Source organism: Liolophura sinensis, chromosome 9 (genome assembly GCF_032854445.1).
Source record: "Liolophura sinensis isolate JHLJ2023 chromosome 9, CUHK_Ljap_v2, whole genome shotgun sequence".
Taxonomy (NCBI): Eukaryota; Metazoa; Mollusca; class Polyplacophora; order Chitonida; family Chitonidae; genus Liolophura; species Liolophura sinensis.
In genome coordinates, this window is record NC_088303.1 from 16,256,372 (window position 1) to 16,280,542 (window position 24,171).

Genomic DNA, 24,171 nt, shown 5'->3' on the forward strand with positions numbered 1-24,171 from the left:
TCAAAGGTGCAGCACTAGGGACAAAGTGGCATTTGGCTCCCCCTGTTGAAAGACTATTAGCCATTTCTCCTGGAGAACCACCACTTTCACAGGAACTTGGTTTGATTTTTATTCCATATTTGTGCCAGTCCTATTTTTATGCTTTCATTTCAAGGAACCATGTGTACAGGAACATGATTGTGAGACGCAGATTCCTGCTTTCTGATTGAGCTAAGGTCTGGTAGTTATTGGTAGCTCGTGGCCATAAGCACTTGCTAAGGAAGGAAGTCCACCTGAAGTCCCTTTACATCATCAAGGAAGAATTATTTGTCTGTTTAAATTAACTTCAAGAAGATTTTTCTAAATTTTTTTTTACAGGCTTGATTTTATATTCATTTAGAAGAACGCTGATTGTTTCTTCCCGCTGTTTCTGGTATGTCACTGTACAGTCGCACACGACGTTGGGCAGACATTTTACTACTGATTTGTCTGATTTCATTGCAGAGCAATTGGAGGCCATGGAAAAAGAGAAGAAATCAAACAGTATTGAAAAGGAGAACCTTGAAGCCAAACTGTTGGACATGGAAACTGAACTTATACCTCTGAAGGATTCTTTGAAAACGAAAATCCAAGAGTTAACACATCTTACTGATCAACTGAACAATCACCAAAAACTTCAGTCAGATTTGAAATCTTCCCAAGATGTGATTGTTGAGAAAGAGAAGTTACTGGGTGATGTGAGGAAAAGCAGAGACAGTCTGCAAGTACAACTGTCAGAGAAGGATGAGAAAATTCAAAGTCTTCAGTCCATCTTGGAAGTTAAAGAGAAAGATTTTAGCAGTGAGAAAGCTAGTCAGTGTAAACTGGAGCAAGATCTAAAGTCAATGAACAGTAGAGTTTTAGAGCTGGAGAAATTACTAGAGAAGGTGACTGGAGAAAAGGATGCCGTTAATGTTAGACTTCAAGGAAAGGAAAAAGAAGTGATGACATTCCAAGAGTCTTTCAAAATGAAAAAGCAAGAGGAGATCCATGTAGGCAAATTACAGAAGCTGGAGACAGAGTTAAAATCTTCACAACGTACTCTTGTTGAGAAAGACAAGCTCTTGCTAAATGTGGAGAAGGACAGAGATATTCTGCAGGCCAAGCTGGTGGAAAAAGACCAAGAAATGTTAGCTTTGCAGACAGCTGTGTCTACAAAAAATCAGGAGATCTTAGCTTTGCAGAGAGATGTGGCTTCTAAAGACAAAAAGACGAAAGAACTAAGTGATAAAAATAGAGGAGATCTAGAGAAACTACTGCAATCAGTAAAGGATGAAGTGGTAGAAAAGAACAAGGTTATAGAAAAGCTTACAAGTGATAAGGATGTGCTTCATTCACAACTGCGAGAAAAAGTACAAGAAGTTGTGACGCTAAAAGATTCTGTGGAGATGGCAGAAAGAGCTTTGCATGAACTCCAGTCCAGATGTTCTGGAGATGAAGAGTCTGAAGTTAACTGCTTGAAAGAGCAGGTTTCAGAAGCACAAAAGCTTTTAGAGAAGTTAACTCAAGATAAAGGCAATCTGGAGACCAAACTTTCAGAGAAAGAAAAGAAGTTACTTTCTGCACAAGAGGATTTGGAGAGTAAAAGGAAAGAACTTTTTGAGCTTGATGGCAGACAACAGTTATTAATCTCTGAGCTAAAATCTTTGGAAAGTAAAGTTGCAAATGGTGATAGACTTCTAAATGAAATGACTAAAGAAAGAGATGCCCTGCGAGATTTGAATCAGGAATCTGAAATACTATTTAAGTCCTCCAATGACAATGAGTACCTTGCAGGTACATGTCTCCAAGGAGGGTCAAGCAATAAGGATAAACAGACAGCTTTGATCAAAGAGTTGAATGTGAAATTAGAACAAAGTGATGGGCAAATAACACGTCTTGAACAATTGGTAAAGCAGAAAGATGAAAGTCTGCAAGCTATCACAAGGATACAGAAAGAAATTGATGTTGAAAAAGAAGATTTGAAAGTTCTCAAAGACAAAATTGAGGGAAAAGAGGAAGAAATCTTGACGCTGAGTGAACAGGCACAAAAAGTGATCTCTGGTCTCAAAGGTGAACTAGACAAAGAAAAACAGCAGAGTAAAGAACTGATGAACACAGTCTCTGAAAAGGAAACAGAAATTCAAAGGCTTTTGGAAATACTTCAACAAAAAGAGATTGCCTTGGAAAGCTTGTCTAGAGTAGAAGCTGACTTGAAAAGTGAAAAAGCAGACTTGTTGGACCTTAGACACAAAGTAGAATCCAAAGAGGATGAGTTGGTCAATTTCAAGGACTGGGTTTGTAAAGAAGAGCAGCACACCAACAAAATTCGACAGCTGGGAACTGAGCTAGATGTGAAGAACCAAAGAGTTGATGAGTTAGAGGAGTTGTTACAAGCCCAGATTAATGTGGAAAATGATGAAGATGAAATTTCCTTCCCTAAGCAGAACGCTGAGGAAATTGAACGTTTAACCAGAAAAATTACAAAGTTAGAGGCAGAAATTGTTGTGAGGAAACAGAACTTCCTGCAGCAAGAGGAGTATTTGGGTGTAAAGGAACGAGAGGTGATAAAATTGAAAACCCGAATCAAACGGGAGCAGGAAGATTTCAATCAGAGAGAGCTGGCATTGATTCATGGTTACACTGCAGAGATAGAAAATTACAAGGCACAGATAGTTAATTTGAAAGCTAGTGGGAAAAGAAATGAAACGAGTGGAGAAAATGAGGTACAGAAATCTTTAGAAAGTTATAAGCAAGCCATGGAAGAGAATGAAAATTTCAAGAAGGATTTGATGAAACAGTTAAAAGAATTGCAACTTCAGTTGGACCAAAAAAGTTCCACTATTGCAGAGATGGAACAAATGATGAATATTAAAAAATCTACCACTGCTGACCTTGAAGCCAGGCTTCAAGCAGAGGTTGAAGGACATTCTGCTGCTAAAATTAGGATAGATGAACTCAAGAAAGAGTTGAAAAATATTCGAAATTCTGTCCGCCGACTAAGCGAGATAAAGAAGAAAGAAATTTCTGACATGGAAGAAGATGTGGCAAAGATGAGGGGTGAAGTTGCTCTGAAGGGAGTGGAGATTGGTAGCCTTAAAGAAGAGATTGAAGGGCTTAAGTCACAGTTGGCTGAAAAGGGTCTTGACACTAGCCAGCTTATTCCAGAGCCGTTTGCAGACAAAATTTCCAGCTGTATTAATGACAGTGTGGTGGAATTTAGATTTCATGAGGTGACGTTCAAGGTGGAAGAGCTCCAGCAGGAAAATACTGAACTAAAGAAAGAGACTGAGCTCCTGAAAGAGAAATGTCAGGAAAAGTCAGATGAGCTCATTAATGTGAAGAAACAAAATGAAGACTTAAGTCAAAAAGTCACAAGTGCTAATGAAGAAATGAGGAAAAAAGAGGCAGATCTGGAAGGAACGGTAGAAAAACTGAAGAAAGAGGGGACAGTGATTCATCAAAAACTGGAGCAGAAAGAAAAAGAACTCAGTGAAGTGGAAATAAAGCTAAAAGAGACGTTAAAGCAAGTCAGTGAGCAGACAGCTTCTGTAGAATCTGCTGAAGCTGAAATTCACAAGCTGTCAGATCAAGTTGAGGAATTACAAACAGTCAACTCTGGGTTGAGGAAAATGGTGGATGAAGTGACAGTTGAGTTGCAGAACAAAGAAGAGAAAATCTCGCAACTCACAACTCATGCTAATGATGTCAAAACCCTTCAAGCCACTGTAGACAGTGGCAAAGACATAGTCAAGGAACTGACCAACAAATTGCAACAGTGCAACAAGGAAAAAGATGCTTCTGTGTCTGAGTGTGAGAAACTGCAAGCAGCATTTAAAGAGATGGACAAAAAATTGGCTGAAGGAATTGAAAAACTTGAAGAGAAAACCGCTTCGATTGAGAAGTTCTCAGCAGAATCTACCAAGAGCTCTGAAATTATTTGCAATCTGGAAGCTGTAAATGGAGATCTTAGAGAACAATTGGGTCAACAAAAATCCTTGTTAACAGACAAAAGCAGAGAAATTCAAAATTTATTTTCATCAGTGAAGGAAAAGAATTCTGAGATTGAAAGTTTGAAAAAGAAAGCTTCAGCTTTGGAATCAAACATTGAAGATCTTACCCATAAGCTAGACAGTTCAAATGACTCTGTAATACTTAAAGAAGGCCTTTTGAGTGAATTAGAAAAGCAAATTACAGAATTGACTCAAAGCATAAGTCAGAAGGAAGGAACTGTGTGTGAGTTGAAAGATGAAGTAAAAGTATTAAGAGAGGAAATCTTGGAGGAAAATAAATCTGTGGGAGGGAAGGTTGCAGAGCTGACGGAGTCAGTTGACAAGAAAGACAAGGAAATTGATATACTGAAAAATGAACTGGAAGAGGCTTCTAATAGAGCTGATCTCAGGTCAAAGGATATTGAAAAATTGGAGAAAGAATGGAGAGAGAAGGTTGCAAAATTATCAGATGAAGTTGCCAAGAAAAGGGACCTAGCTGAGAAGTTGGAAGAAACGGTGAGAGGACTAAAAGATGATATTGAGGTAAAGTTCTTGGAAAAGAAGTCATTGGAAGAGTCAAATTCTGCACTTCAGGTTGATTTGGATGCCAATCTAAAGAAGGTAAATAAGCTTGAAAAAGAGCTTTCAGAACTTGAGAAGCAGCATGAGGACAAAGGCATGACCATCATTAACCTGGAAAAGAAACTTGCAGATTCTAAGAATCTTCAAGAGAATTTGGTAAGAAAGCAGAGAAATGTATTAGCCGAGAAAGATGTGGAACTAAGTAAAAAAGAAGAGACAGTAGTTGAGATGAAGGGTGAAATAAAAGTATTAAGACAAGAAATCCTGGAGAAAAATAAGTCTATCGGAGGGAAAGTGGCTGAGCTGACTGAGTCACTTGACAAGAAGAACAAGGAAAATGATAATCTGCGAATGGAGCTGGATGTGGCTTCTAAAGCAGTTGACGCCAAGTCAAAAGACATCGAAAAATTGGAGGAGGAATTGAAGGACAAGGTCGAAAAACTATCAGAAGAAATTAGTAAAAAACAGGATCAAACTGAGAAGTTAGAAGAAACCATAAGAGAGCTGAAAGATGATATTGAGGTAAAGTGTGTGAACAAAAGGTCATTGCAAGAAACAAATTCTAGACTTCAGAACGATTTAGATGCCAATGTTAAGAAGGTGGTTCAGCTTGAAAAAGAGCTTTCAGATCTTAAGCAGGAGAAGGAGGACAAAGCCATAACAGTCATTAACCTGGAAAAGAAAATAGGTGAACTTTCTGCATCTAGTAAAGCAACTGAAGCAAACCTGAGAGAAGAACTTGAAACAGCACATCAGGAGGTGGAAAACGTAAAGACGCTTTTGTGTGATAGCACCTCCAAGATTGCGAATTCCAAGAGTATCCAGGAGAACTTGGAGACAAAGCTGAAAAATGAATTGGCAGAGAAAGATGTAGAACTGTCTGAGTGCAACTTGAAACTAAAAGAAAACAAAGGTGCAATGGAAAAGTTGCAGGTTGATGTGGCATGTAAACAGAGTATAGTTAAAAGTCAGAAGGATGAGATTGACAGACTGAACACAGAGTTGGAGGAGCAGGAAAAGTTGTGCCAAAAGAGTAACAAAGAACAGGAGAAACTCCGTGTTCTGATTATGGAGAAAGATGCAGATATTGTATCTCTGAGAACCAAAGTGGCATCATTGGAAGCAGATGTTGACGAATTGGTAACCAAGCTGGACAAGTCGGTGGAAAGCGGCAATGAAAAATCAGAATTGATTTCCAAACTTAAGGCTGAATCAAAAACATTGACAGAAACAGTAACAGGAAAGGAGAACTTGGTGGCAGAATTGAAGACTGAAGTGAAAATGCTGACTGAGACAATATCAGACAAGAACAAAACAGCTGGTGGAGAAGTGGCAAGGTTGACGGAGGAGCTCTGTCAGAAGAGTGAGACGTTAAAAATGCTTCAGCATGAATTGAACAAGCTGCAGGAAGAGTTTGAAGTCAAATCAAAGATTGCAGCACAACGTGAAGAGGAAATGAAACATCTGAAAGATGATGCCGATGCTCTGAAGGCCAAAGTAGCACAACTTGAGAGGGATGTCGAAATGAAGCAGGAATCGATCTTCAAATTGGAACTACAATTAAAAAACTTGTCTGATGAGGTTAAAAACAAAAACAGTGTTGTACAGAGCCTTGAGGAAGAACTGGTGTCTTTGAAGAAAAGTGCTTTGTCAACTGCAGACAAAATGGAGGAGTTGGAAACAGCTGCCAAAGTTTTGAAACAGGACAGTGATGCTAAGAGTGAGAAATTGGAGGAGGTGGAAAAGGAGATGGAGAAGTTGATCACTGAAGGCATTGGAAAGTGGGAGAAGATTGTAAAACTGGAGAACGAATTAGCAGAGCTTGCGGACCAGGATGCCAAGCGAGAAGAAAAGATAGTGGCAAAGGCAACATCTCCTCTTGGAGTATCCACAAATTCTAGGCAGTCATGTGAAATTAGTAATGTTGAGGATTTAAAACGAAAACTGGAAGAGAAACAGGTTGAAATGGAACAGTTGTGGGCCTTTATTGGAGAGAAAGAAACGGAAAACGATGCGCTAACAGATGAGATTGAGGAGTTCAAAAACAAATTTGAGGACCTGGAAAAGCAGATTATAGAAAAGGATAAATTATTGAGTAGTAAACAGTTTGCTCTTGGTGAACTACGACAAAAGTTGGCGAGGAAAGCAGAGGAAGGTCAAAGTTCTGTTACTTCACCAGGTGGAAGGTCATCCCACAAAACTGAATTGGCCAAGATACAGGAGCTCAATAAACTTTTGGAAGAGAAGGCTTTGAGTGAGAAAGAGCTGAACCAGAAACTGGATGAGAAAATTGGAGAGATAAAAGAGTTGGAGAATGATGTGTCTGAACTGAAGGAAAAGCTGGAGGGTTTGTCAAGTGCACAGAATGCAGAATCTTTCCAGCAAGCCATTGAATCACTTGAGAAGGAGAAGTTGGATTTACAGCAACAACTTCAGGTTGCAACAGAAAAAGTAGCAGCTGGGGAGAGTGCTTCAAGCAATTTAAAATGCAGGATAACAACCTTAGAATCTGAGGTTAGTTCATCTCAAGATAATGCAGGTCATAGTGTCACTAGAAATCTGAGAAGGCAAAAAATTGAGGCAGAAAAGGCCAAGTTTGAGGCAGAGTGTGCATTAAATGAAGCCCTTCAAGAGGTGGATAAACTGAGAAAGAAAATGGAAGAACTTAAAAGCAGCTCCAGTGTCTGCAATGCAGAGCAGAGTTTGAAGACACGAAGTAGGGCTAGCAACTCTGATTGTTCTGAAGTTGATGGTTTGAAATCTGAGAATACTCGGCTCGCAAAGCTTGTTGAAGAGAAGGACAAAAACAACAGGCGCTGTTTAACTGAGATGGGCCAGTATCAGTCAAAGCTGGAAAAGGCAGAGGAAGAACTCGGCAAACTACGACAAGAACAAGAGAAAAGCGGACGCCTAAGGTTGTCAGGAGAATCAAACAAGGTAGAATATTTTTACTTGCCAATCATTAACTAACAGATCTACTGTTACAGTAAATGAATGGCATCATTTGTATTCCCAGCTGGTTGAGAACAAATGGTACGGTACGGTTCATTGGAATAATGAAAATGCATACATATATGCTAGAAAGGACAAGGTTCCTGCTGGCATTCTCCTTTCCACAGTGTGATTGAAGAAAATTTTTTTCTTTTCAAATTTTTTTTTTATTTGATGAAACCAGTAATTTATTTCACATGAATGCTTACAATTGGTTTTAGATATGTTACATTTACGAATTTTTTACCAAAAAATTATGTACATGAGGTATGGTGGTGTGCTGAAAGAAATGTAAGGTTGTCAGAGGAAAAGGAAATTTTTGTAAATTAGTATTAATAATATATGTATATTTGAAATCTAAGTTTAATGGACTTTTTGAGCAATAATTATTGTTATTTTTTGGTTCAGTCTCGAATAACAGCCTTAAAAAACCAGATGGAAGGTCTAAATGAAGAGATAGCAGAGTTACGAGAGAAGGTGGGTCAACTGGAGACTGAACTTGAAGCGAAAAAGTCCAGTGTGGAAGACATGACAGAACAGATGGAGAAGGAGCAAACAGCTTGCAAGGAGGCTCTGGAAGGTGGGACTCTTTCTCTTCTTCTAACTACCCTAATCCATAAACATTTCCATGTATACATGCACATGGCTACTCTGTGTCTGTGTTTCATTTGCTTACAGAGGAAGGATACTGTTTTTGTCCTAATGTTTGTCCACCCCTTACCCTGCTTACTGGCAATTTATAGGCACATAATATACCTATCAAGTGTAATCAAACTATTTTCCTGAGATTTAAGTGACATTTTTTTAAAGTAGTGAAATGCCAGACATGACCAGGACATTGCTCAGTGACAAGTTTTATGGTTTAATCACAGACATGGATAGAGAATTTGTAGTGGTCCACCCTCATTGACAAATCAGTTTTTCTGCTTCAGAGGTGAAGGCCAAAGACAAGGTGATAGAGGAGCTTAAGAAATGGCTGGATGTCCAGGAGGACACAATGAATAAACAGGACAGCATTATCTCGGATCGGGATGAGCAAATTACAGCCCTACAGGACGGTCAGTTACACAGACAAATGTTCTTGAAATATTTTTATTTATTTGTTGATTTTAATGGTGCTTAAGACAACACTCATGAATTTTCCACTCATATAATTACCGTCATTTTTTGGGAGTAGGGAGCTGAAGTATTCAAGGTAAACTACTGACCTTTTGCAAGTTACTGATGACCTTTCATCTCAGGTGATGCACATCATATTTATGGTGGGAAATAAGTCTTCATCCAGTATGAGGCTATGGACCGCTTATTGTCACCAAGGGAGGAGACACAGAAGAGCAGGGAATTCAACAAATTCTCTCTTCAAGTCCAGGATGGAGTTTGCACCTTGTGTATCTCTTAGTTGGGAGTTATGCACCACACTCACCGAGTCATGTCATGCTCTCTCAAATATTTACAAATTTTAGAAATGTTCACGCCTCCCACCTGCCTTACTTTTCCTATTTTTCCAGACAGGCCTCCCATCTGTCCCACTCTTCCTACCTTTTCAGATAGGCCTCCACCTGTCCTATTTTTCCTGTTTTTCCAGACAGACCTCTCAACAGTTCTTGTTTTCTTACTTTTCCAGACAGACCTCTCATCAATTCTACTTCCCTTACTTTTCCAGACAGACCTCATCAGTTCTTGTTTTCTTACTTTGCTAGACAGACCTCTCATCAATTCTTGTTTTCTTTCTTTTCCAGACAGACCTCTCATCAGTTCTACTTTTCTTACTTTTCCAGACAGACCTCTCATCAGTTCTACTTTTCTTACTTTTCCAGACAGACCTCTCATCAGTTCTACTTTTCTTACTTTTCCAGACAGACCTCTCATCAATTCTTGTTTTCTTACTTTTCCAGACAGACCTCTCATCAGTTCTACTTTTCTTACTCTTCCAGACAGATCTCTCATCAGCTCTACTTTTCTTACTTTTCCAGACAGACCTCTCGTCAGTTCTACTTTTCTTACTTTTCCAGACAGACCTCTCATCAGTTCTACTTTTCTTACTTTTCCAGACAGACTTCTCATCAATTCTTGTTTTCTTACTTTTCCAGACAGACCTCTCATCAGTTCTACTTTTCTTACTCTTCCAGACAGATCTCTCATCAGCTCTACTTTTCTTACTCTTCCAGACAGATCTGTCATCAGTTCTTATTTTCTTACTTTTCCAGACAGACCTCTCATCAGTTCTACTTTTCTTACTCTTCCAGACAGACCTCTCAACAGTTCTTGTTTTCTTACTTTTCCAGACAGACCTCTCATCAATTCTACTTCCCTTACTTTTCCAGACAGACCTCATCAGTTCTTGTTTTCTTACTTTTCCAGACAGACCTCTCATCAATTCTTGTTTTCTTACTTTTCCAGACAGACCTCTCATCTGTTCTACTTTTCTTACTTTTCCAGACAGACCTCTTGTCAGTTCTTGTTTTCTTACTTTTCCAGACAGACCTCTCATCAGTTCTTGTTTTCTTACTTTTCCAGACAGACCTCTCATCAGTTCTACTTTTCTTACTCTTCCAGACAGACCTGTCATCAGTTCTTGTTTTCTTACTTTTCCAGACAGACCTCTCATCAGTTCTACTTTTCTTACTCTTCCAGACAGACCTGTCATCAGTTCTTGTTTTCTTACTTTTCCAGACAGACCTCTCATCAGTTCTACTTTTCTTACTCTTCCAGACAGACCTCTCGTCAATTCTTGTTTTCTTACTTTTCCAGACAGACCTCTCATCAGTTCTACTTTTCTTACTTTTCCAGACAGATCTCTCATCAGCTCTACTTTTCTTACTTTTCCAGACAGACCTCTCATCAGTTCTACTTTTCTTACTTTTCCAGACAGATCTCTCATCAGCTCCTCTTTTCTTACTTTTCCAGGCAGATCTCTCATCAGTTCTTGTTTTCTTACTTTTCCAGACAGACCTCTCGTCAGTTCTTGTTTTCTTACTTTTCCAGACAGACCTCTCGTCAGTTCTACTTTTCTTACTCTTCCAGACAGACCTCTCATCAGTTCTACTTTTCTTACTTTTCCAGACAGACCTCTCGTCAGTTCTTGTTTTCTTACTTTTCCAGACAGACCTCTCATCAATTCTTGTTTTCTTACTTTTCCAGACAGACCTCTCATCAGTTCTACTTTTCTTACTTTTCCAGACAGACCTCTCATCAGTTCTACTTTCCTTACTTTTTCAGACAGGGGTGGCCTTCTTTTCCTATTTTTCCTCGACAGGCCTCCTGTCTGTTCTATTTTTTCAGACAGGCCTCCTATCTGTCCTATTTTTTCAGACAGGCCTCTTATCTGTCTTACTTTTCCTACTCTTTTTGAGGGTTGTCCTACCTTTTTTGCAAAACCATGGTGGGGAGACGCGAAAGTGAAGTGATAATAAATCACAAGGTTTGCTAGATTGCCTTCTTGCTAACAGAGATGTATTTTTGTTTATCATGCATTCATTACATTGCCCGCAGGATTTGGTCCATAGGATGTTTCGCAACATATCTCGGGGGAAATGGAGGATATTGCATAGTGAGGTGAAAAAATGATAACCGGTGAGATGCGAGGCGTCGAGTAGGTTATCATTTCCACCTTACACGAGAAAAATATTTATGATATTCAACCTTCACCGTGCAATATTCTATTTATTATTCATAATTAGATAGTATCATGATTTTGTGTATATGAACAAATTTAAGCAATGTTTACAGCTGTAGGCCTTCACAGACTTGTGTATACAGCATGACCTCACACATGACATCTTGTATGACGTCATGCCTTGTTGTTAAAGTTGACTAAACTTGTATTATGACCTCATTTTTCTAAGCTAGGATTGGAACATCGTAAACAGAATGTTTCTTTGTAACGTCATGACGTTGGGGTGTGCAGTAATAAAAATGATCTTTAACTCTAGCCGGTGAGATATCACTTTTATCGGTGAAGGAAATCCTGACATTTCACCTTTATATGAATAATAAAGTTAATTATTTAACTTCATTTGAGAAATGTCTGTGCATCACGTGTAAATGTACTGCATATGTGTATGCACAAATGAACCTTCAAAAATAAATCTGAGAATACTGGTCACAGCACAATCTTAAAACATATTCCACCAGCTTTAATCAAACTTCATACATGTAAAATGTGTTTTTCCTTCTTTGATAGTGGTGTATGTGAAATGTTTATTCTGGCTTTCTAATGGTTTTTGATTGAAAGCTTAATCCGAGTGGATAAGCTTGTTTATTTGATCATATTAATCTCCACTCCTGTGTATATTGGTTCTCTGTCATCTTGGTACAGAAGTGGATGAGTTAACAGAGAAATGTGAGTACCTTTCTAACAAAGACTCCAGCAATGACCACCAGATGAAAGAAATGTCTCGCAGTGGAACAAAACTGGAAAGTGAGAAAGATGCGTATGCCAAGGAAGTAACAAAAATGGAGTCTGTGATTCAGGAGCTGCGTATTGACAAGGATGAATTGGTTCTGGCCATTTCTGAGAAGTCAGATGAAATAAAGGACTTGCAGAAGTCCTTGTCGGGTGAGTATCACTACATTCATCAGATCTGGTCATTGAAATATTCTAGAGTACAACGTAACACGGCAATAAATGAATAAGTTAATAAATAGTAAACCCCTGAAAGTAAAATACCAGATCAGAAGGGTTGTGATTGAAATGCCAGCTGATGTTTGATTCAGACGCACAGAATGAAGTGAAATGTTTGGGGGCTCAGCTGGCACAAGTTACAAAGCTTCAGGGCTCAACTCAGAGTCGGCCAGACGACCAGAGGACTTTGTTGGATCTCAGGAAAAAGATAAAGGTACCATCACTATCTTCTGTAAAATGTGATAAATTAATGTGCTTGGTCGATATAATCTTATTACCATACTTCCTCAAAAGTTAGCCATTGAGAAACAACATACTGTGACTGCCTTGTTGAATACGTTACTTACAGTCATCATATCTTGAATCGGTACATTTTATTAACATTATGGCAAAACATTTTATCATTATTGACTATCAGTGATGAAAACAAACAGGTCAAGATGCGTAAAGAGGAGATTTAAAGTTCTTTATTTATTTATTTGGTTGGTATTTTGACTGTGTGACACTGTGGTGGATATTCTGTCTTAAGAGCTCTGTACAAATTCAGACTTGATAGTATACAGTTACATAAAAGTCCCCTATAAATCCATGTATAATTGCCATGTATCTGTATGACATATGCTTACACAGTAGTTACACTGAGCAATGATCTTTAGAGTAAATACAGGGGCTAATATCCATGCATGTGTTTAGCCTAGGCATCATGTTTCATGATATCGGCCAGTAAAAGCTTTCATTTACTGTAAGTGTCATTTTAGGTATGGCGACATTGGGACTTCAGATCAATTCTGTACCTCTGGCATCTTCATGCATCACATTTTCTAGATCAACACAAGACAGCTGCATCTTATTATGTGGAGAATTCATATTTTTAAATAAATTGACTTATAATTTGCATGAAAATTATAAGTACATCTATTTTTTTTCATTTTATTTTTCAGGAGAAAGATTTTGCGATTAAAAATTTAGAGAAGGAAGTATCAAAATTACAAACTGAGGTGGCTAATATCGGTGGAAAAAAAGATGAAGAACTTCAGGTGACTTTGTATTCTAGAATAAAAATCACAATGCTGCATAAAGCCTAATAGTTTGGGGAGATCTTGAATTTGTATACATTCTTCCTCTAGTCTTGTCCCATTGACTCCTAAGACTTGACTGTGCATTTCCCTGCTCTACAGTTTGTCTTTTACTGGGAAATTGCATAGTAAATGGCAGGGCTGTTATATTTTCCTAATTCTCTGTCATTTTATTCTTGCAGTAGATCTAACTCCTAATGTATTGTGAAAACACCTTACACAGGGTATAATTTATTTTTTTATTTGATTGTTGATTTATCACCGTAACAGAGAAATTTTCACTTACAATGGTGGCCATTTTTGTGGATGGAGTGACTGACTTTAATGCGAAACTTCCCGGGCTATGCATGACATATTGCTGAAAGGCAAGTGGTCTTCAGCGAATTTCAGACACTGCAAACTACCACATTAGTGCTGTTGACAGCTTAGTTTCAACAAGTCCTGACGAACAGTGTGATCATTGAGGCATCAAATAAGAAAATAATTGAACAGTTTGCAGTTTAAGCCTTTGCCTTATTGAATTTATCTTTCTGGTAACTGAAATTGTGCAATCTAAGGTTTGGCGAGCTCAGCGTGATCAACTTGTGGGAAGTCTGGAAGCCCTGATGAAGAAACAAGCCAAAGAAATTAAAGAGCTCCGAGAAGAAAAGGGAGCCAACTCTGGAAAGGACAACAACAAGGTTTGTGAGGGCTTCCAAAATATGATTTTATCCTGTTTCTAGCATGATGCCCCAAATACTGACCAGAAATACCCCTGATTCCAGTTAACTGCATGGCATGAGGGTCATAGTTATTCTAATGGAGAGGGATAACCTAACAATATTGTTCGTTCTTATAACAGTGATTTGTCTGGTTACTTGTGTCCACCTGCTTTGTGAGGATAAAATGATCTTCTGTACCATCAGACGAACATATACTTTGTGTACAGAGCATAGGTTTAAGCAAGGGGGGTGTCTCAGTGTCTTTGAGACGCCATATTCTGACAAAATTAACTTAGGAGAGACGGAAATAGGTGAAGACTAGAAATCAGATGGCGTGATGTCAAATTCTAGCTAAGCCAACGGTACAACATCAACATGAGTCTTACAGAACCAACAGTTGCAAGCTTACAGATGATTTTAGTATTATGTTACATATACTTTGCAGACCCTCTCAATAATGTGTGCTGATAGAACGTGGCTTGTCATGTTTTTAGGACCCAGAAGTGTTATTTCATTTCCCTAAGGAGAAAAAAATGACCTTAAATTTCATTTTTTTTAATGACAGATCTGTGTCATGAAATATTACTTTACTGCTAAACTTACATTCTTCCTATGAAAAATCTTACACTGACCCAGAGGCGTAACTGTAGTTCCTATTTGTAATGAGAAAAAAACTTGTGCTGTGAATGACCTAAAATTTAACATGCAAAACTTCATCTTTAGACACAAATAAATGTCAGGAAATATTACTTTTGGCCCTGAAACTTACATGTTTCCAGAGGAAAATCGTCTTACCTTGTGAGCAAACCCTCAAACTCCTTTGTAAGATCAATAGAACTCTCAGAATTTGGAGAAATGAGCAGCTTAGTATGGTTGAAATTTTATTTCAATTACAGTAAATGTCTGTTGATTTCCCTTGTGTAAAGATAGCCACTGAAGTGGGCTCTTCCTTCTGTTAATTGTAGGACTTAGTGAAAAAGCTTCTAGAAAGAGACGAGAAAATTGTCTGTCTAGAAGAACACATAGAGCGACTAGAACAGGCGCACAAAGTTGTCGCTGCGGCCAGTTCGCGCGGGCGCCGAAAGTTTTCCCAGCTTGCGCCTGATGAACAGCAGGAATTAGATGTCCTCAGAAAACAGGTTAAACTTTTGTTTCTGTTTAATACTTTTCTAACAATGAATTCAATTGTACTTTCACTCTGACTACCCTCTGACTGCTAAGCCATCCACTAATCTTTGTTCAGTTATCTATGTACAAGGTCATCTTTTGATCTTTAACTTTTGTTTACTCTGTTTCTACACTCGTCATGAAAATGCAGATTTCTGTAAACATTTGCAAAGGCCTATGCCATTGTCAAAAATTTTGCACGTAAATGTATCATTTCATGTCATCATTTGCAAAATTACCCCCCTTAAGGTACCGATACTTAGAAACCTGTAGATGTGATTTTGTCAGCACAAGTCCTCTGAACATACTGCAGGGATATTCATGAAATTTGTACACATCTTTGCTGTGACTTAAACGTGTGCTTTCTAAATTTTCATGATGATCAGTTCAGTGTTTATAAAGTTACCTCCTTGACACTTACCCATATACATGTAATTCAGTTATGAGTCTCTTGATTGGCCGAGTGGTTTCACTCAAATTTTACCAAAGCAGTCTGGAAAAACTGTGTGAACCTCAGTATGCACAGGAGCTTAAGACCAAGCTCACCTCACCTGACTGTTGGAGGGAGTCTTAAACACTGATGCGACTCTACTGGAGTTATATTCCAACCATTACATCTATGTCGTTCAATAGGCTATGAGCGCAATTCTGTGCAAAACTTACACCTCTTCACAAAGCACTAAATGTTCTAGTGCTGGTTTCATGGAATAGGTCTGATGGTGAAGACAACTGAAATAACATTTTATATTATTACTACTTCAATGTTAATTATGTCTGACCTGTTTTGACGTGTCATGCAATGTTTCATGCAATGTTTCATGCAATGTTTCAGTATGAATACGAAAGAGGACAGAAGATCTTGGTGCAAAAACAACTCAGCACTGTGCAGAAGGCTAAAGATCAGATCATCACTGATTTGAAAGAGTCAAACTGCGAACTGCAAGGCCAGATAGCTACATTACAGGTACTTTTATACATGTAGCAAGTTACATAGACTTACATTGCTTACGTGGACCTCTGGCTAACAGCTGCTTCTGTAGTTACATGGACTTGTATGGTTAGCATGGAAATGCACAGACTTCTATTACAAGCGTGAACTTCTTTAGCCCGTTTGGACTTCTATTCTTGTAGCTTACATGGAAGTCTATGGCTTATATGGACTTCTATCACCTGCATGTCCTTCCATGGATTTCTATTGCTTAAATGGACTTGTATAGACTCTTAGGGCCTGCATGAACTTCTGTGAACATTGAAATCTGACAGATCACTATCTTTGTCTCTTGTACAGAGAATCACACTCTGGGTGGATTAGGTACTGTGTCTGTCAGTATGTATGTACATCTATCAATGATAATAGATATAAAGGGCAGGTGCATTCGCATGTTAACTCTTGCTCTCGTGGGCATTTTTCGTCTGCTAGATGCAATTTAGAGTTGTGTCTTTAAATTTTTATTTTAGGCATAGACATACAGTTTTGATGTTCACCACAGATACTAGATGTGAATACTGAGGTGTGATGTGTCAAGAATTTACTTGTCCAGTTGCTAGCTGTGTTGACTCACCTGTATCTACTGTTTTGGTGTATAGGGTGGGAGGGTCAGGAACCCTCGTTCATCCAGCCACAGTTCCGTCACAGACTGTGACAACAGTACCAGGGGACACAGTGAGATAGATGTCACACCCAGTGAAGCCAAGCCCAAGAAAAGGGGAAGGAAGAGACGCAGCGATGAAAATGTCCCTGTGACAACAGAGCGTGAGGTTAGTTTATATAGGCTTACATGATCACAACAGACGTCCTTCAGCTCCTGTGTAGCCTTGTGTGTGTATGTGTGTGTATGTGTGTGTGTGCCTGTCTGTCTGTCTGTAGGTTCACAGCAAATCTTCCTCAGCTCTTCTATCTGTCCGTTCGTCGGTCCACTTGATTCCCTGTGAAGTCTAAGTTTTTCTAATCTAGGTGTCAAAAAAGGTATTCATGTCCCAGCCCTCAACCAAAATGGATGTTTTGGGTTAATAATAATTCATTGCAAGACTAATTTCCAGAACAATGTTCAGCATAAACAAACAAATAACTAAGAAAGTGTCTAATGTATAAAATGAGGAACGATTCTTTCAAAGAGAAGCAGGGAGCAGTTCATAATGATGACAGAAAAAAACAAAGAATGTTCTAGTCACATGAATTAAACCAGGATTCAGACACCTCTAAGTATGGTGTAAATATTTGCCATCAAATTTAAAAGTGATTCACACTTGTCAAAGAGGTATTTCAGCTGTACCAGTTAAGATTTTTTTTGTTGTTTTTTTTCTGTTCAGGAGAGTACAACAAAACTGAAGAAGGGGAGAGCGAAATCTTCCAAGTCCTCTGTATCTGCTGAAGATGATATTTCTCAGTCCTCTATCATGGTGAGCTTTTGTAGTAATTAAATAAGAAACGGTGTTGGATGAAAAATAAAGATTTAAAAAAAAAAAAGAAAGGAAAATAGAATAGTGGTGTACAAAATATTATACAACAAATGTACAATAAAATGTTGTACGTGGCTTTGTGAATGCTTAGTTAATCTTTAATCTGCAGGATGATGAAGATTCTGTAACCAATCGGCCGTCTCGATCGAGCAAACGAAAGGCCATGAGTCGTCTGGGAGAGATGATGACCAACCTGCAGAATTCCCCCAAAACAGGTGAGTTAATGAGTATATGTGTATGGGATGGCCAGGTGGGGGATGTCAACAGGTAGTACATAATCATATCATATATTGCTATTGTGAACATTATGTTCCAATGGCAGTGTTGAAAACACATCAACTTTTTGGCCAGTATTATTCTTTCTACTCTTTTTTTGTCTCTACCACTGCTTACTTCATGCATGTTTATACCAGTATGTATAATTTCTGGTGAAGTGGATAATTTTGCTGAAAGCATACATAGGCATCCAAGGGCCATAACTGCCATGGAAACCAGCACTGTAGGCATTGCATGGCCAGGGCAGTTGTGTGATTGTAACGATTAATTGTGTTCATGAACCTGGCCTTAGAATCCAGGAGTTGATTCCACAAAGTCATTTCTGACTTCAGTCAAAATTTGAAATAAGATCTCAAAGCTTATGTTTGGGTTTTAGAAATTAAAATTCTGTGCGCCTCATCAGTGTTATCTTAAGACAAATGTATCCAGATTGCAACTTCTTGTACCAAAAAGTAAGCATTGTACAGATTTTTTAAGTTTTGGCTTATGTCAGAAAGGGATTTGTGGAATCAGCTTTTGGAAGTTAAATTATATTGTATTGTGTATTATGTATGTATATTAAAGTAGTGACTAATTTGTTATGTACATTCAAATGACATGAATATTTTATGACAGCTTGCTTATCTGTCTCAGGGCCATATCTAGAAAAACAGTAAAGGCTCTGATCCCAAACTTTAATGGTGACATTGTGACTGCGTAAAGAAATTTAAAAAATGCTTCTCTGAATGCTGCTCTATGAGAGCTTTTGAATCTGTGAATGAAAGAAATTTTTGTGAAAACTTTTTATTTATAAACCATCACATTTTTGTTTAATTTACTTGTTAGTTTTATGACCGCTCGTTTGGATTGGGCTGCCAATAGTGTGGGATCCCAAATGTTTTCCAGAACTAAAGTGACCCTAGATATGGTCCTGTGTCTCTTTGTCTCAACATCTCGTATCTGCAATACATGGTTCTGTTTGATGCTTTCACACCATGAAAACCCAAATCATAGAAGATGGTAATTTTTGTTTTATATAATTTAGGCATAAAAAGAAACTATTGAGACAAACATGACATTTATGGGTGGTGAAGACATAATAGGGACAGAGTAGTCTCCTGTAGATTTTTGACTGATAAACATGTTTCATGTCCAATGGTTCATTGTTAGTTATGCATTTTCAAAGTGTTCCAGTATATAAACAGTGTGTAGAAATTATGTTTTTTTGTTTTATTATAGGCTGCGTACACTGTTTACTGCAAAAATAAATTTCAGATGCGTTTTACTGGATTGTTGCGAAATGTGTCAGAAATGGCAGAAGTAGATTTACTATTTTGTTGCAGCTTTACGTGGTACACAAAAATATTTCACTTACGTAACATAGTGCATGGTTAAGAGTTGGAGACAATATAGCTGGATGGCATAGGTCCTGTTGAAGGACCAAGCACAGGTGCATGTAGTAATCATACCACATAGAGACAGATCTATGCATCCTGTGGAATTCTTCTCACCCTACCAGGTACATGGAATCACCGGTCACATGTGCCGGACTGAGGGTTGTAACCAAACCACAAATAGATAGACTTGCAAACTCATCTGAGCTAAGAGCCAGTTGGATGGGTCAAGCAGTTTAATTTTTATTTGATTGACATTAAGTGCCACACTGAAGAATTTTTCATTCATATAATGGTGGTCGCTTTAATGTGGGCAGGAACCAGTAGCCCCTGGGGTGATATTTGAGGGATGTTAGATTATGCTATCGACAATAGCTCGGAGAGGGATGTTAGAACTGTCTGTTGTCCAGTGTTGTCTGAATGGTAACATGTTTTTTTTTGTGGTGTTGGGACTGTCACAATGAGTGGGTCATCTTCAATTTACAAATGGATTATTGTCAGCAACTTTTAATATCAGATCAGGATCTGAAAGAGCCTGCAATGGCTTTGCATTTTTGCATCTGGAAATTTTTGGAGCCTTCATCCATCTAGCATATAAGAATCTTTTCTTGGGCCAATCAGAAAATTTAGGGTGGATTTTTAAAAAAATTTTTAATATATTCTGGCTAATGAAAAAGATAACGATTTTGAAGAAATCTACATGACTTTTATTGTAGGGTTGATCTGGTCATAATGATGGCCTGACAGGGGTAATTGGCCCATGGCTTGTAATCCCTTTTCAGTTTATCCTGACGGCATTTGTAAATTGTGACCACATGAACCACATTCTCCTGTGACATCTGTTCTTCAATACAAACCTCACATTCCTGCTCTCATGTTTCCACAAATTCTGTCGCAAATATTTGCCGTTTGACTTTATAAAAGAATGGAAAGGTTTTAGTATTGGAAACTCCAGGACATAGGTGACGTTTGTACTAAAGATGAAATAATAACCTGACTAGAATAATCTACATTGTGTGGGAGGTGTCGCCTTACCGGAAAAGAGGTAGAAAGTACTGTTTTGCTCAGTATACTATTGAATTGAATTGAAACCTTTGTTTAAATAGGGCAGCTGTCAAATTGAACAAGGGGAAAATTGCTCTTCCTTTCTGTAATAACTCGGGAATAAGCCTTAACAGCATAAAAAAAAATTGGAAATAAATTGGATGTTTTTGTTTTTTTTGTGTCTTAAAGTGACATAAAGACAAGGCAGGTCATTTGTATGCTATATGTACCCATGTAGCTATGTTCATATACATACATATCATAGACGCATCGTAATACTAGTGACGTGTAGTATTCTCCTTTTTAAACTAAATCATTTCCGAAGAGGCGCACATCCTAACTTGTTCACTGTTGTCTCATTGCACAGCTTTGAATTTAAAGGGATCTATTCCATGCATTAACATGGATCCTTTCCCCTTAAGTTTCAAGGCTCAAACCTCATCTCTACTAACACATCCCTTTTCTTTCTCCTTGGTGTCGGAACTTTCATCTCTTCTGCTCTGTGTCTCTGCTTCCTGTGCCATATCTACCTCAAAAAGTAGTTTGTCGTAGCGCTCCCAAGAGGAAATGTCGATTTACCACCTTAACCCGATTTCCTGCCACCATTTACCAATCTCCAGAAGTAAAAAAACGAGAATTGAGGTCACCGGATGTCAAAAGTGTGAAAGAAGAGGGCAAGGATTCGAGGAGGAAACGACGTTTGTACAAGACGGATATATTACAACCTTTTGACACTGCCCCTTTTATGGTAGGACGATATACAAATGTTCTTCTTCCTCCTGTCAAGTCGAATCTTATCCTGGCATTTGTAGAACATTTTACCAGTAGCACTATTGTGTTTTTTGGTAGAGCTTACGACCGAGGGAATATTTTTTTGTTCTAATGTATCTTTTTGTTGCACATTACCTCGTCAAATGCACACTTTACTCATTGTAATTGAACACTGTTTACTTTGAACACCTTTTCACGTAACTCTTCTCTGTGTGACAGTATGTGAGGGATAGGGGTGGGTGAAGTGGAGGCATTCTTGTCATATGGGTTAACAGATTTATAAACAGGTCGGTAAACTTGGCCAAAAATGAGGCTTTATGTTTTTGAGATTTCACAAAAAAGTAGATCCCAAATCGTTGAATTTTCACCGTTGTTGGAATTTGGTTAAAATCAAATATAATAACTTGCTTGAATTAAGGGAATATAGTGCTCTTTTGCTGTCATCACTGTAACTTAAGAATAAACATACCAACAAGCAAAATAGAAGTGAATTTTTCCCACATATAGTTGGCAGCGGAGCTGTCTGGTAGATTGGGATGTGATCGGGAAAACGTCTGCTTTGTCCAGTAGGAAAGGGATTTAACCCTTCTCCAGAGCTTCACAAAAAGTTCGGCTGAAGAACTACAGCGAGCTTGTGCTCCTTTCCATCAGTATACGTGATAATGATCGTAGAAAATAATTTATGCGCGAAAAGAAGTCAGTGAAGAGGGTACAATAAGTCAGTGAAACCTGTGCTCATTGGTTTTATTGTCTTTCCCGTGTTTTCCAGATGCCTTCTGACCCCAGCCCGGCACGAGTTGACGTTCATGAAATTGTTCATCGGCGGTTGCGAGAGAGGCGATAAACAGATGTACATGTAGTAAAATTTGTAAATATATCTCTTACCTACTGTATATGTGTATATATTGTGATTTTGTTGACTGCTCAAATTAAGTAGACTGTAATCAAGACTGTGGGTAGGTAAACGTGAAGACAAGCTACATGTAATCGTGATTCAAAGCGCTTGGCATTGCTAAGGATACTGTTCTTGATGGCACTTGTCTGTATCAGTCTGGGAAGGCTTGTTTCACCATTTGGAATACCGTCACATGAGTGTACATGCATTTGTGACACTTGTGTCACTAATGTAGTATTTGTAGACACTGACTAAGCAGGGTTGCTTGTCATGTTGCCTTCCCTTCTGGCATATCTAAATGTTTATTTAGTTGGAGAATTTTATGTGTGCCATGTTTTCATGGAAATTTCATCATCTTTTTTTTTTTTGGGTCATCTTTTACATCTCTTGGCCTGGTTGTATCAAATATGGGACACATCAGACAAAACATTTTACACTGCAATTTAACATGTGAATCATTGTATTAAATACTTGTCCAATTCTTTTGAGCAAAGTCTTGGTTTCTACTTTAGTGCTACTCTCTATCCTGTATTTTATACTTGAGTAGTGTTTGTATATGAAACTATACATTAGTTTGAATATTTTTAGAGTCTAGAGCTGAGCAACAGAACTGAGGTGCACTTTAATCTGAACAGTATTGTGTCAGTTAACCGATAGGGACTGGATTAGGTTGTTTAAATGCCATTATGTAGAAGTTTATGGCAGCATCCAGTGATGTCTTTGAAAAGGGTTTCAGATTTTTTATATGGTAGTGGTAGGGAAAAACTTTTGTAGCAGTTGGTGTCATGTGTTACATTGTATATGTATTTTTACGCTGACCAGCACAATGGTTTTTGTCTGACCTGCTGAGTGTCTGAGGTCACGTGACTGACTTTGTAACTGAGGTTTTCAACATCAACTGACAGTTGAGTGAGGAAAACTGTCGTGTGACTGACTTTGTAACTGAGGCCCTGTACATCACTGACAGATGAGTGTACATTTGGGAAAGCTGTCATATGACTGACTTTGTAACTGATGCCCTCTACATCACTAACAGCTGAGTGTGAAGTGAAGAAAACCAAACAGCTGATCACATGTATGTGCCATCAATTTCCGAAGTTTACACGTTTTATACTTTAGATTTTTCACCTAATAATTTTTTTTTCTTGTTACTGGTGAAATGTTAGCTTTATTTTACAAATTGTAGCTCCACATTGCTGTCAAGTCAGCACAAGTTCATCAATATCGGGAGTAATGGTTTTATTTGGTATGGTAGTTTTAGCAATAAGTGTTAAGTAATATACACAGTGGTGTGAAAAGGGAGATTACCCTGTATGTTTATTGTGTTTATTAAGTATTTGCAGATGCTCAACTGATGAGAAGGGCGAGAAGTATGCGGTTGATGAAAAGTCATGTTTTGTTTGTCCTTTTTTTCCCCCATATACATGATACATTTAATTAATCATTTTTTACACCTTTGCCAATCAACATTTGCAAGGAACTTTATTTGTTAACAGTTGAAGACATGCCCATTTTATTTCGCTTTCCTAAAAATACTTTTCATCCCATTTCTAAATCTTTAGTAAGTAATTTTAAGTTTGTTTTAGATATGATTGCTTATTAACGGAAGACTTCATCTCAGACTTAATAATTTGTCATACATGTCATGTTGTTATAATTTATTGTCTGCTAGTTCATTGTTGATAGCTTAGTCATGGGACCATACAAATAATGTGTGTGTTACAGTACTAAAGTGAAATAGCTGTTTTGGGTGCGCACAACCAGGATTTTCTTCTGTGACACACAGGCCCACATGAACGTGTCTAAGCATAGTAACCCTTGGCACTCACACACAATTCATCAAATTTTTACATTTTATGCGAGTCTGTGAGACATCGCAGATCTGACATGGGCTAGAACATATAGCTTCATGTCCAAACTGAGCTGAATCCAGGATTGTTGCCAAAGTTTGTTGTGTAATGTTGTAGCCTAGGCGTAAAGGGCGGTGTGTTTTCGTTTGTCCCCTCGTGTATATGTTCTGTACATGGGTAGGCCTACTGGTGCAGCACTCGAAAAGGCTAACTCAAAACTGTCTTAATGTGACAGCAGTTGTGATTCTGTACATAGATCACTGTAAATTACCTAATACAGAAAAAGACTCCAAGTCCAAATCATGTCTGTTTTGTTAATTTATCTATTGACTGGTGTTGTACACCATACTCAGTAACGTGTTTTGTTTGATG

At 38.1% G+C, this 24,171-nt stretch overlaps 1 protein-coding gene across 1 annotated transcript in view; it reads left to right on the forward strand.

The window, feature by feature from the left end:
* The window catches only part of LOC135475648 (centromere-associated protein E-like), a 44,042-nt gene extending 19,952 nt beyond the window's left edge, over window positions 1–24,090 (forward strand). Inside the window, exons 19-32 of the mRNA XM_064755580.1 lie at window positions 380–7,508; window positions 7,971–8,142; window positions 8,495–8,620; window positions 11,881–12,182; window positions 12,287–12,400; window positions 13,128–13,223; window positions 13,820–13,942; window positions 14,929–15,102; window positions 15,963–16,094; window positions 16,718–16,888; window positions 17,441–17,530; window positions 17,700–17,805; window positions 20,904–21,031; window positions 21,824–24,090. Coding sequence (XP_064611650.1) covers window positions 380–7,508; window positions 7,971–8,142; window positions 8,495–8,620; window positions 11,881–12,182; window positions 12,287–12,400; window positions 13,128–13,223; window positions 13,820–13,942; window positions 14,929–15,102; window positions 15,963–16,094; window positions 16,718–16,888; window positions 17,441–17,530; window positions 17,700–17,805; window positions 20,904–21,031; window positions 21,824–21,898 — 8,938 coding nt within the window. The 3' untranslated portion in view covers window positions 21,899–24,090. The remainder of the gene's footprint in view (window positions 1–379; window positions 7,509–7,970; window positions 8,143–8,494; window positions 8,621–11,880; window positions 12,183–12,286; window positions 12,401–13,127; window positions 13,224–13,819; window positions 13,943–14,928; window positions 15,103–15,962; window positions 16,095–16,717; window positions 16,889–17,440; window positions 17,531–17,699; window positions 17,806–20,903; window positions 21,032–21,823) is intronic.
* Window positions 24,091–24,171: the final 81 nt, after the last annotated feature.